Source organism: Colletotrichum abscissum, assembly GCF_030869225.1.
Source record: "Colletotrichum abscissum strain IMI 504890 chromosome Unknown Scaffold_5.1, whole genome shotgun sequence".
Lineage (NCBI taxonomy): Eukaryota > Fungi > Ascomycota > Sordariomycetes > Glomerellales > Glomerellaceae > Colletotrichum > Colletotrichum abscissum.
The window spans coordinates 1182446-1194833 of NW_026850431.1; the positions used below are offsets into that span (position 1 = coordinate 1182446).

Below are 12388 nucleotides of genomic sequence, written 5' to 3' on the forward strand. Positions count from 1 at the left end.
CAGCATTGACCTCTGGGGTTCATTTTGCATCCCGTTGTTGGTCATCCGGATGATGGATCCCTCCCTTCCATCGTCCCCTCCCTCGAGGCTCCGTGGCACCGTGTCTCCTCGACCTTTAACGTGCTAGCTGGCATCGGAGCAATTGCTGTATCCTCCCCGATAGTTGTATCCCTTTGGAGCCTTTGGCCCCCACGGTGGGCGGGAATGACGGTGTTCCATACACGTGCCACTATCATTTCAAAGCGATACTTGGTGCGGGGGCCTCGAAGACACGCTGCATAGAATGATGCTGGAACATGACAGTCTGGTAGCGAAGAAAGTATTCGTCTGTTAACCCTGTCAGCCATTGCCTCTAGTTCGCATACTAAGGGTGATTTGGTCATTTAGTGTTGGACTCTTGAGGTTGTGAGAAACGTCTTCATCTCCCAGGGCAGCCGGTCTGCCGCTGGTGTGTCAATGGCGAAACCGTCATCCTAGATTTGTTGTTTGTCGTCCATAGTCTGTCTTCCCGCCATGATGACTTTGATGGCGCTCTGGACCTTTGCCTCAGTAAATTAAGTCGTAAACAAGGGGACTGTTCATACGTTTTTTGCTGGTTTTTCTCTTGCGGGTGAGAAACAAACTGAGGTTTGCTCAAGTCACCAGCATGTTGAAAGTGCTTGGGCTTACATAAGGCTGTTTCCAAGGTACCTGCGTGCCTGCCTAGGTAGGTACCTTGCCTTGCCGTACCTTGCCTTTTAGTGCGGGCAGTTGCTCCTTCACGATATCACCTTCCTTTCGGGTTTATGCAATTCACTCTAGAAAGTGCCGACCTCCCTACCTTGGTAGATTATTCTTTCCGCAATAGACAACGGGACTGAATGTAGCAAGAGGTGCCTTCCATTGCTCCTGCATTTGCCCAAGTAGGTTGACGAATTATTACCTAAGGTACTAGAGACACTGCGAGGCACTTGTTTCTATTCTGCCTTCCTGTAGGACATGAGGCATCCCAAGGTCCCTTACTTATGTTGCTGATGTAAGTCCTCCAATCTTCATGCTTCGTGTTTTTTTTATGCATCGACTTCAATCTCCGACCACGTCTGATTCTCTGCCTCTGTGTTTTTGGTTTCACTCCCTTCGTGCAGGCCGACTGAACCAGCAAACCGGCACCACTAGGTGCCGTAGGAACCTTACCAACACAGGCACTCACGGTTTCCCACGTCAGCCACGTGTGCAGCAGCAGCAGCAGCATGTTGAGCTGGCGAGATTTGGCTCCAAGGCATCTTCAGACTCCATCCCACACGCCCGCCCCGCGCCCTTAGAGACTTGCTATGCCAATCTAAAGTTTTGGTTCTCGATCCTGACCCGTTAATCTCTTCCTACCTCGACGGCTTTTCTACAATTACGGTCCACGGTATCTGTCTATCTACGGAGAACAGGTCGGTCACGACCAGATGTCACCGGTAACTCAAGCTTCACTGATGTATCAAAGAGGCTGGAACTCTCCGACTCCCATTAACCTTTGACGTATGGACCAACCCAGACCGTGGTCTCGACCGCTCGGCTCCGGAAAGTACCTCGCCCTCCACGACACTACACAACTCTCAAATTCATCCGATAACCTGCCAGACACTCAGAAGCCAATATCAGCAACATATTGTCGTCGCGTAATGTCCCGAATGTCCCGCACCGCTGGCGAGTGACCACAGGTCATCTTGCCTCTCTCCCGAAACACCGGCTTTCTTGAAACATGTCAGTCACGAGTCCGCGTACGACAAACAAATCTACGTATTACAGATCAGTAAGGAGCACACACGCCAACTGACTGTTGGCATTTGGCTCTTTGCGCTTCCCCGCCGTCGTCACCCACAGCAGCTCTTCCCAAGCTTCATCAGCATCGCAAGGTTCGAGCCGCCTTGTCATTCGGCTCCATCCTCCTTCAGACATCTCTACATCTTCCACACCGTGCACCGATGCTCCTTCTCGGCACTTGAAGAGACTTGAGTCTTCGAGCTGGCCAACGACACTCACTCACGAGTCATACTGTTCAACGACTAGGAATCAAGTTGCCCCCTACAAAGTACACGATCAAAACATCTCCAGTTCTCCTACGGACATGCTTCCTCCACCACATCCATGCATGCATGGCACGGGTGCCGTAGCGCTGTGGGCCACTTTCACACACCCCAGATTCCTAACGCCACGACCCAAGGCCTTAATTAATCTCAGGGCCAGGGGTCTCTGCTCAGTTTGCTCCAATCATACCCCTGCGTTTTTCGTCTTCCTGGTCCTCGTCCCTCTTTGAGGTCCTCAAGTCCCAGACATTTGATGCCTCCACTTCAAAAACAGCACTTCCACTTCCAGGACCAGGGCTAGGGACGGCAAAGTGGCCCAAGCGGGTGTTCTGAGTCTGGGCCAGCCAGGATCGAATGCCCGTCACGTCAATACAGAGAAAAAGAGAACTACCTATGGGCACTTGGAATGGATCCATTCGAAACTGGGATCCTCGCCAGTCACGGTCGTCCAGCAAATGCTATCCACGTCCTCCGTTTGCTGTCACATTTGAGATGCTATTCGCGGCGCGTCCACAGCATTCACTCGACGTGTCACGCCTTTATGGGAATGACAAACCCCACAGCGGCTTCATGCGCGAGCAGCTATCGGCTGGATTTTGTCCTTCTGCTGTTGCTTCAGACACTGTCTGCCACGTCGCGCGCTGTCCACCCACTGGGAATGTGGCACTGGGCTTTCGCCGTGATCTGGCTTTGCCCCCCTTGGCCTAGGCCTGTGGAATCCTACAATACAAAAGAGAGTGGCTAGTCTTGTTGAGTATCTGGCCAGACTCGGTCTAGCACGTTTATGTGTCATGCAGGAGGTAGTACCGCTTCTGCAGGAACAGACTACAGGCACATCCTCCGCCAGCAGGAATCGTGGAATTCGCACACTGAGCCGAGAGCCAAGGCGCCCGTACTTCGTACTGGCAGGCACCTTGGGTTGGGTTAACTATGACCGGACACATGCTACTCCGTACACCGTCTTCTACTCAGCCGTCACTTGCGCCGCCAAATGAGTGCACCATATATCCAGTACAAACATCTGCTTTACAAAAAACGGCAGTCATCACGGCATGACTCTAGGGCGTTGCCTCAACTTCGACGCAGATAACCTCGAGGGACAGTTGTCAACCCAAGATCCCTCGAATCGACGGGCTAGATTTCTAGGAATACTCGCGGGATATTCACTTCTCGGAAGCATCCGTGGTCTAGTGTTACAAGACAGGAAACTCGTCGAGCCCCTTCAATCTCCAATCTCTTCCAGTTTTGTCGCCAATTGCACTCTTGGGAGTTCGAAGTGATCCTAGACTGTCGCGCAAGTCCGAACCCGAGCGCCTGAGAAAACACGGGACTATGCAGTCAAAGACCGCTCACTCCAGCACTCACCATGCCTTCGATGACTCGGGAGCAGTTCCTAACCAAGTCATGAGGTCACACAACGCAACTGGGCAATCGCTCGAGCCTCTCATCAGCACCTTTCAATTACATCTCATGGAACAGTCTAGGCTTTGGAAGTTCCCAAAGTTGAGACGCCGTTGAACTGCGGAACAAGCGGCTCCTGATCCTCGTGTGCAGGCACTTTTTAAAGAAGCCACTGACATGATTGGCACATTGGCAACTGAGAGCTTCCCAGCCTACATACACAGAGTGAGTAAGTTGGGCAGTCCAGATTTACGTGGAAAAGCGGTGTCTTTGCTGCAGCTTCTACTTCCACCGATGGCACTGAAAGGCTAGTGGATCAGAAGGGGGCCGTAGAGCAATCGGTCAGGTCGGCAATTTTCTTCGATCTGAACAGGCTCGATTTCCATCCGTAGGGGCAAACAAGCCGGTACTCGAGGGGCAAATACGGCGAATCGACAGACCCGCTTAGAACCGGCATTCCGAAGCAAAATGGCAAGATAATTTTCTTCAGGCCCCTGAGGCTCGCGGGCGCAGACCGTCAGTTCTTTTCCAGATCCGGAGAATCGTCCCCGGTCGTGTTGATAAAGTCGACATTACGGCCTTCAATCAGCCAACGAGAGAGCTCGGAGTGGGATGGAACAAGCAACAGATGGCAGTGAAGAAAGCGGGCCCTTGGAGAGACCAGGCAGGTTGTGATCAGAGGCATCAGAAGTCGATGCCAATTTAAACCGCTGCAGCGGTGTAGACTACGGAGTACTAAGTACCTTGTTATCGAAGAAAGTTAATTCTTTCTAAGTTATAAGTATAAGAATATAGTTTTAATAAAATAGTATAGTACTTACTTAGTACTTAAATTAAAATACTTTTTTAAGCTTATTATAAAAAAAAAATAATTATATTACTAATTACTTACTATCGAAGTTTATAAATAGTACTATAGTTTTAATTATTATAATTTTAACTATAATAACTTTATTTATAATAAGTAAAAAGTCTAATTATAAGTCCCTTAAAAGCCTCTTATTAAGAACTATAAGAGCCTCTAAGTATACTAAGTTAAAATACTTATTAAAATATTAATAACTAAACTAACCCTATAATAACGACTTTAATAAAAAACTTAAAAAAAAACGCTAAAATCCTCGCTATTATTAAGTATAATTTACGACGTATAATAACGTAGTTATAAAATATTATTAATATATTCTATACTAAAAAGAGTATTATTAATATTAATAAAACGGATAGGGTTATATTAATATAATACCTCGGCTTCTTTTTATAATTCGAAAATAATTATTTTAAATAATATTAGAAGTTTATTAAAAAGCTTTTTTAAATACTCCGGTATATTTATTATTATTTTTATAATAATAAGACTCTTAGTACTTATATATAAGAGTAAATTACTTATTTTTAAATAGTAATATTAGCTTATTAATAAGCTATTAAAACTATAATTCTAGCGATTTTTTAATAAAAGAGAGGGTAGAATAGAAGAAAGGATAAGTAAGAAAAGGGTTAAGGTTAAATAGTGCGGAATTCGAGGGTAGGGTAGCGTTTATATGTACTGCGGTAATCCTCTAGTAATGCAAAACGATGGAGTTAAACAGTGAGACTACGGAGTACGGAGTACGGATATGGCCTACGAAAACCCTCTGGCGGAAGTGCAGCTATTCCCGACTGGTGCTGTGGACGCGAACCAGATGCGAGTACCAGGAAACCCCCTCTCCAGCGTCGCTTTTTCCCTCAGCGCCTCAGCGGCCGTTGTTTCTGGATCCTGATGGCTGGTGGATCCAGCAATCTTAATCCATTTCCATGAGCACATTCGAACCACAGGCGCGAAAGCCCAGGAGCTCAAGGCGCGCAATGAGATCCCACACTACAATCCCGTGAAGTATGAACGGCCAAGAGATCCATGTCTAGTACGACGAGACAACACCAGGAAAAGGAGCATACATTGCGCTTGTCCTGACGTGCCTGGCTTGCACTCGCGAACGCCTCGAGACGCCTGCACGAACTCATGAGCCAGAAGCCGCTCTGAATGGGAGAGACAATTGGTGGCCTGTGCCAGCCGCCTCGGAAGCCAAGCGTTAGGATCGACAGAGCCAGCCAATCAAGCGTGGCGGGAGGGCAAGAGGACTTGGACCCTGAGAAAGACAGGTGGGAACTTGGGAGCTCGTTGCATTGCAAACTGGAATACCTAGCCCCTCGTCCCATATGGGACCCAGGCGGAATGCCGTCAGGAATTACGATGCTGGTCTTGAACTCACTGCACAAAGTCCTAGGGAGCAGCCAGAGCGTCAAACACAATATGCTACTTTGTCCCAGCATACGGGGTCATCTTGTTACCACGCCAGACGGCAGCTCTAGGCCAACCATTGTGCGGTTCAGATCTGCATTGCAGCCCATGTTCAAGGCGGCTTGGCCAAGCATCGGGAAGCTCCAGTTCCGCTGATGAAGCTGTCCGCTACTGCACCTCACCAGCTGCAGCTCACTTTTTGTCATGGTCGTCCGTTGCTGCAGAACACAACAAGCGATTGTTTCGTTCATATGACAAACAGCCAGCTGCATGCGAGGGCTTTGAAGCCTCAGACTACGCCAAGTACCGTAATGACAGAAGATGATTTGGAGTTGGAGAGGTTCTAGTGACCGAGAGAGTGCGAGACCACTATAATCCTTCATCAACTCCAATCACCAAGCTCAACGAGGCCCTTCGTCCGAAATCTTAGCGTGCCATTCGTAGCCTTGTGTTTGATGACCTCAGCCTACGTGGGACTTTTGGCACGCAAGCTGTTCTCTGTTCGCACCAAGAACATTTGAATTTCCTCGGGCCTTGTGCCCTCCACGATCCCAACAAGAAGATGGCGTCTTTGGGTCTCCAGTGGACCCGTGGAAGGTAAGCTTCTCTGCTTCAAAGTTCTGACTTTCTGATAAGTCATATTGCATTGGCTTTGGACATTCTCGCCCCTGGATCAAGCCTGGTGGCTTCAGACAGGCATGATTGGCCAATACTGCCTATACCTGGGACAAGCCAATCAGCTCATAGGTGCTTGCTTTGCAGATGTATGTGATGGGGCCGCACAGCTACGTCGGCCGGGCCTATACTGAGGCAATTCCTGGCCCCTACCTCGGTAGGTTTCCATCAACTCCATCAACTCGATCCCCAGACTACAAAAAGACTTTCTCACATCATCTTCAGTCGACAGCCCAGTATAGAAACGGGAAAACTCCTGTGTATCGTCAAGAGAGAATCATTGCCTTTCGATATCTTGAAATGACAAATTTCAAGCAACTGCTCTGTGAACCAAGCCAGGATTACTCTACCAAAAGCAATACGGATTCGGTTGACATCCCGACCCCTCAACCTCCCGGGGTCGAATAAACTTGGGACGAAGTCCGCTAGAAGGAAGGTCGCAATTCCGTCAGCTGTGCAGCAGATCAACTCATCAACCTCGTCCTGCAATTCGGGCTATAGCCATCCCATCCAATGACGACTCGGTATTCTCCCGCAAAGTGCGGTGAAACACCAAATCAGTCGCTCCCATGACCGCCAGCCATCTTCAGCCTGAAGTCTAGCCGGCGTCGCGGGCATGTTTCAGATCCGCCATCAATCTGAGGGGGAGGGAAAGCTTCTCGTCGCAGATTTTCTCGCTTCACCACCTCGACCGCTTCAGCTAGACTAGACGAAGACACGCAGCACGACTATGAAGAAAACTCATGTGAGCATGTCGATCCCAGTTCATGCGCACTCCTCCTCTCTCGTCCGCTCGCGGAAGAGGAGGGAGCGATTCAGGGCAAACATCGTAGGACCACCGCTGTAGCCTGTTAGACACGTTGCGGAAGTTGAGATGATGGGTCCTGACAATCAGACGGTCCTCCAGTCCCCGGCTCCCAGATTCCGTCGGTGAGATGGATGGGCCGGCTTCATTGGGCGCAGGACGTCCCCAGACCGAGCCTGCCATTCTCCTACTCGTTGACGCTGTCACGAAGTGTCACTTGTCGCAGACGAAATGCGCCAGGAACATGCCGGCTAGCCGCCGCTGTGCATTGCGGTTTGCTCACTATGCTAACTATCGCCATGCGAAGCGATGTTCGCCACGCTCGATGCACACGACTAAACAACCCGAACTTGATGGTCGAGGCGAACCCCTCGAGTCACGATCGAATTCATCGGCAAGGAAACGGCCCCCAATGCAAGCTTTCGTTTTTCCATATCGTCTCTTGAAAGCAAGAGGGAGACAATCCCCCATATGAGACGCGGAGCCCCATGCCGTTTCAACCATGGGAGCGATCCACAATGTTCAGCTGACAACCGCGATGAGCTAGCCTGTCTCGCCATGTTACGAATGAGATGCCTCGTTCGATGATGGCCTCCACGTCACTTAAGCGCATCTGATCATGCCGTCTCAAGATCCGGCTCATCAGCCCATCGAGGTACGGCTGGATGATGATGGGAACCCAGGCCACCTTGATCCTCAACCAGACCTTCTGCTTATCCAGGTGCACCACGTTGGTCTGGTCGGAGACCGTGGGGTTCCGGATCGGGTCCAGTCCGCGGATAAGAGGTTCCGGGACGGGGCCGATCAATCGGCGCCAGTGCCGTTCAACGACGGTCTCCCGGACGCTCTACCCGCTCTCACCTGCGTCCGCATAGCTTTGATCGATGCCTGTGACCTCGATATTTTACGGCAGGTTGACGGTCCAATGCTGCGTCGCTTCCTATCGATGTCGGCGCCAGTCTATTTGGACATCTGCATCTATCGTCCAGCACACTTCCACAGGTCCTCCAAGTAAGGAAATCAAACCCTGCCGCACTGCCGTCGAATAATATCAGGTATCGAAGACCACATCTTGCCTACGTCGTATATACAGCCCAGACTAGATCAAGTGATCCTCCTATGGCCAAGTCAACCAAGCCACGAGTCCCGCTTTGGTCTCCGCCTTTTACGCAGTAATCTTCGGGGCCGCCGCTGCAGTGCTACGGAGCCCGCGTCCACCGAGAAATTTCCACACTCTTCTTTGGGGGGGCGCATTCGTTCTCATTTGTCTGCTCCGATTCTGCCTACCTGCTCGACAGTGGAGATCGGTTTTCGAGTAGCGAAAGAGGGTGAAGAGAGCCTCAACGTCTCAGTCTTGGCCGGCGTTGTCCGAGACGTCCTCGCCTTGGGTCATCACGAACCGTTTGGTGTTGAGTTCAGCCCGCGACTTATGGGTATCTCAAGCTGACGGGGTACCCGTCATTGAAGGCATGCGCATGATCGCAATGATCTCAGCCTGACAAGTCACATGCAGTAGGCCTCAGGATCAACGCATTGGTGTTTGGATATTAGATCTGTAGCACTCGAATGTTGGGCTAGCTGTTGACGGGTTTCCCGAGGTAGTTGCGCGTTGCCGCGACCAGACGAATGGACCATCTGCAATACATCACTGGAACTTCCACTTGAAGTTAGGAAGCAAGCCGAACTCCGGGTTCGACACTGCGACGCCAAGTCAATTTTGAAGTGAACCCCCGCGGCGTCATGGTCCACGAACACATGGAGACCAGGGCCGAGCCGATCCGAGCCTGGAAACTTCGTGATGTGCTGCCATGGCCGATGGAGAACAGCGATCACTGTAGGATGACCGAAGTAGGCATCCCCTTCTTCGAAATAGCAACCTTTCTTATCCCAGGAGGGATCATTTACTCGAGCCGGAGCGGCGAGGTTTCACACCCTATCGGAGTCGCGAACACGTTCGCTGCAGGGTTTGCGAGAAGGTTTTGGCAAGGGAGCACGCGATCAGAGACGATCGTGAGGTTCTTGGCCCTCCTGGGGTTCCGAGACAATGGGCTGGGTCCTGTCAATCGAAGTTCGATGTTTATTGCCGCCCATCGATTGGCGAGACACTGACAGCTCGTCTGCGACCACGACCAAACTCCTTCAAGCACGATGCAGTGTTGCACCGTGAAGGGGAGAAGGGGGGAGACGCCTCAGAAAGATTTCGATGCGCTTGCGCAGAAACAAAGCCAAGCGGTTATATATAGCTTCAGCCCTGCCAACACGGACGGGGCCTGGAAAAAACAGTCAAAATCGCGACACGGCGAAGAAGAAATGTAACCTCACGGGCCCGAGGAGACGGGGCTGCCCGGCTGGTTGCGGTTTGGCGTCGTCTCAGGAGCTGATGTAGATGCTCGAAACAGTGCGTTTCGGGACCTTCTCAAAATAGAGGAAGTGCGCAATTGATAGAGAGACGTCGAGACGCCAAAGAAGAACGACTTACTCATTTACCCTGCTGAGAGTTCTCAAACTGCATATAATCTATCGATATTATCTCAAATCACCATTCATCTTGCCTCACCTTTTTCTCCCAATCACGCGACTTTTGAGACTCGTATCTTTTCAAGGCCGCGTCTCAATCAAATGCCAAGTTATTTGTCTTTGTATTCATCGTCAAGCTCCCTTGTTATATTGTATGGCAACTTATTCATACTTTGCGTGGCTCTCTCCTCGACCACGTGCTCCTGCCATTGGAGTCCTCTTTCTTCTCGGATCGGTATCGTCGAATCGACTTACTCATCTACCCTGCTAAACCAATCTATCTACACATGCCAGGTCCACCGTCGCATCTCGATATATCGCGGCTAATTCATCCTATTCTGCCCACTGCCTAGTGCCCGGAGGTCCCCTCTAGATGGAGAAAGAAATAGTGGATCGAATGCGAGCTTGAACGGTGGACCAACCTCTCAAGGCTTGTTACGCGACGCCCAGGGCTCGCCGTCGAATATGTCCGAGTATTTGTCCCATCCGTTCGGCCGGGCTTTCCGAGAACGGGATTGCCGAGTTCTAGATGATTTGATAGCTTCGACTCCGTGATGAAGGGTGGAAGTACCGCGGGCTGCACCACGTAGTGTCCGGGAGAGCACGAATGGTCAGGTCGCACACCTCTCTCGTCGTGTCGTCGCAGTCTTGAATACATAGTCGGTTAGATCCCCTATGAGCTTGACGTTAGCGAGAAGAATTACACGGTAAGTCTACGTCGCGGTAGAGGGGGAAAGGTCACCTTGCCTCTCCCGTCGCTGTGCTCGATCAATGTAATTCGACACGATATACCAGTCTCTCTAACATGATATTCCATCGTTGAGGTGGGCTGCAAAACCGTATCCATCTCACGCGGCTCCAAGACGGATGGGGGAACATGGGGCCGTCCTGTATTCCAAAGCAAATTCTAGCCGTGATTCAAACGCGATGGATGTCGCTGGATCCAGGCTCTCTGGTCTCCTTAGCGCATTGACGGTGGATGAATAGATCTCTCGCCCAACTGTTGGGAGCCAGTAAATTGAGACAGAGCCCACTGGGTACAAGCCCAGTCCATAACCTTCACACATCCTTTCCCAGAGCCAGTCGGAAGCGTACAATTCGACTCACGTCTAACCTTGAATCATCGTCACAATCACAAGAATCAACATCTCGCGAGTAGTGTCGACCACGGGTGATAAACATGACAAAGAGACGCCTCGCCCACACTGTTTAGTAGCTAGTGACTCAGACGGAGTGAGCTTCGTGCGAGCCATGAATTCTACACGCCGTATCATATAGGGGCTGAGTGAGTTGGTAGCATGCAAGGCCAGTCTTGAAGTGGAGACATTAGCCTCAGTTCGAGAGCGTCAAAGGAACTAGTCAAGAGGACGCAACAGGAATAGGCAATTGTAAAAGCGGCCGTCATTTCGAATATCATCATACGTTTCTCTCTATCATGACATATATCCCAGCACTGCTTTCGCTAGTCATCGCTTTCCCAAACTAAATCCCAGATATCAAGTCATAAATATCAAAGATTCCATCCCAGCGACGTCGCACCGTCTCATCGTATAAGAAACCTGGTAACGCCGCGAGATCAAAACCGCTTAAATCATCGCCAGACATGTATCAAATCAAACAAATAACCTCCCAAATACTATTCCAAACATTCAATCCAAACACGCAGTACCTGAAAACAAGGCCCGAGTCAAAGCACAGCGACCAAGGCTTCACCGCCTGTAGCTGTAGTCGTTGTACTCTCTCTCCCTCCTCCGGTCGGAGATGGTAACCCTCATCCTCTCCTCTTCAGGGGGCGGGGGCGGCGGCAGCATCCTGGGCGGCGAGTACCTTCTACCCTCGACGTAGCGGAACGTCTCGTACCGCGGCTCAACGGGGACGGGGACGGGGTAGGGCACCCGGACGGGCACGAGCTTCTCCCGCTCAACGTACACCTCTCTGATATCCCTCTCCCTGTCGCGGCTGCCTCTCCGCGAGTGGCTGTGGCTCCTCGACCGGCTGCTCCTGCTCGACTTGCTGCTCTTCACCGAAGGCTCGACGTCAACTGCGATGACCTCGATGGGTGGCAGGGGCTCCGGAACGACAACGGGTGGCGGCGGCGGCGGAGGCGGGAGGGGTAGGACGACGGGCGGTGGGGGAGGCGGAGGAGGCTTGACAATCACGGGCGGCGGCGGGGCGGGCTTGACGATGATGGGAGGCGGGGTGGGCTCGCGAGCCGGGATGAATGTGGTCTTCTTTGTGCGGACCGTGACGGCGCCGTTGGTGGGAGGTTCGAGATAGAGGCGCTTCTTTGCGCCGTGGTGATGGTGGTGGCGGTGGTGGTGGTGATACTCGTAGTATTCCTTTGACGAGGCTGTACGATGCATGGTTAGTCATTTGTGCTTGTATAGACCTGGCGCGAACGTTGCGACAAACGTTGACGTCAGGTATTTTGGGGCTTACTCGTACCCATTTTGGACGGCTGGATTCGTGCCAAGGGGATTTTTGAACGTATAGATGTTTCTTGACTGTGCGCCTTTTCGGTGGCCTACACTTTTTTCGGTGCGAGTGTCGTGATGCCGAGAGGGAAAGTTGGTTGGAGTTTGGTTATTTTGGGTTGGTTTTGAGTTGCGGGTAGACGCAGGATGCGTCGTGGACCCGAGGATGGGATGAGGTGTT

General features: G+C 51.1%; 3 protein-coding genes across 3 annotated transcripts; 1 reads left to right on the top strand and 2 right to left on the bottom strand.

The window, feature by feature from the left end:
- Positions 1-5291: 5291 nt before the first annotated feature.
- CABS01_02891 (uncharacterized protein) lies at positions 5292-5654 on the bottom strand (the record flags this gene model as incomplete). Its single annotated transcript, XM_060536269.1, has 1 exon — positions 5292-5654. One exon carries the CDS (start codon positions 5652-5654, stop codon positions 5292-5294), a length of 363 nt encoding a protein of 120 aa, XP_060394181.1.
- A 2181-nt stretch (positions 5655-7835) lies between these two features.
- On the top strand, positions 7836-8231 carry CABS01_02892 (uncharacterized protein; the record flags this gene model as incomplete). Its single annotated transcript, XM_060536270.1, has 1 exon — positions 7836-8231. The coding sequence occupies one exon, from the start codon at positions 7836-7838 to the stop codon at positions 8229-8231; it is 396 nt and encodes a 131-aa protein (XP_060394182.1).
- A 3211-nt stretch (positions 8232-11442) lies between these two features.
- Positions 11443-12182, bottom strand: CABS01_02893 (uncharacterized protein; the record flags this gene model as incomplete). Its single annotated transcript, XM_060536271.1, has 2 exons — positions 11443-12083; positions 12173-12182. The coding sequence occupies 2 exons, from the start codon at positions 12180-12182 to the stop codon at positions 11443-11445; spliced, it is 651 nt and encodes a 216-aa protein (XP_060394183.1).
- Between the last annotated feature and the right edge of the window lie 206 nt (positions 12183-12388).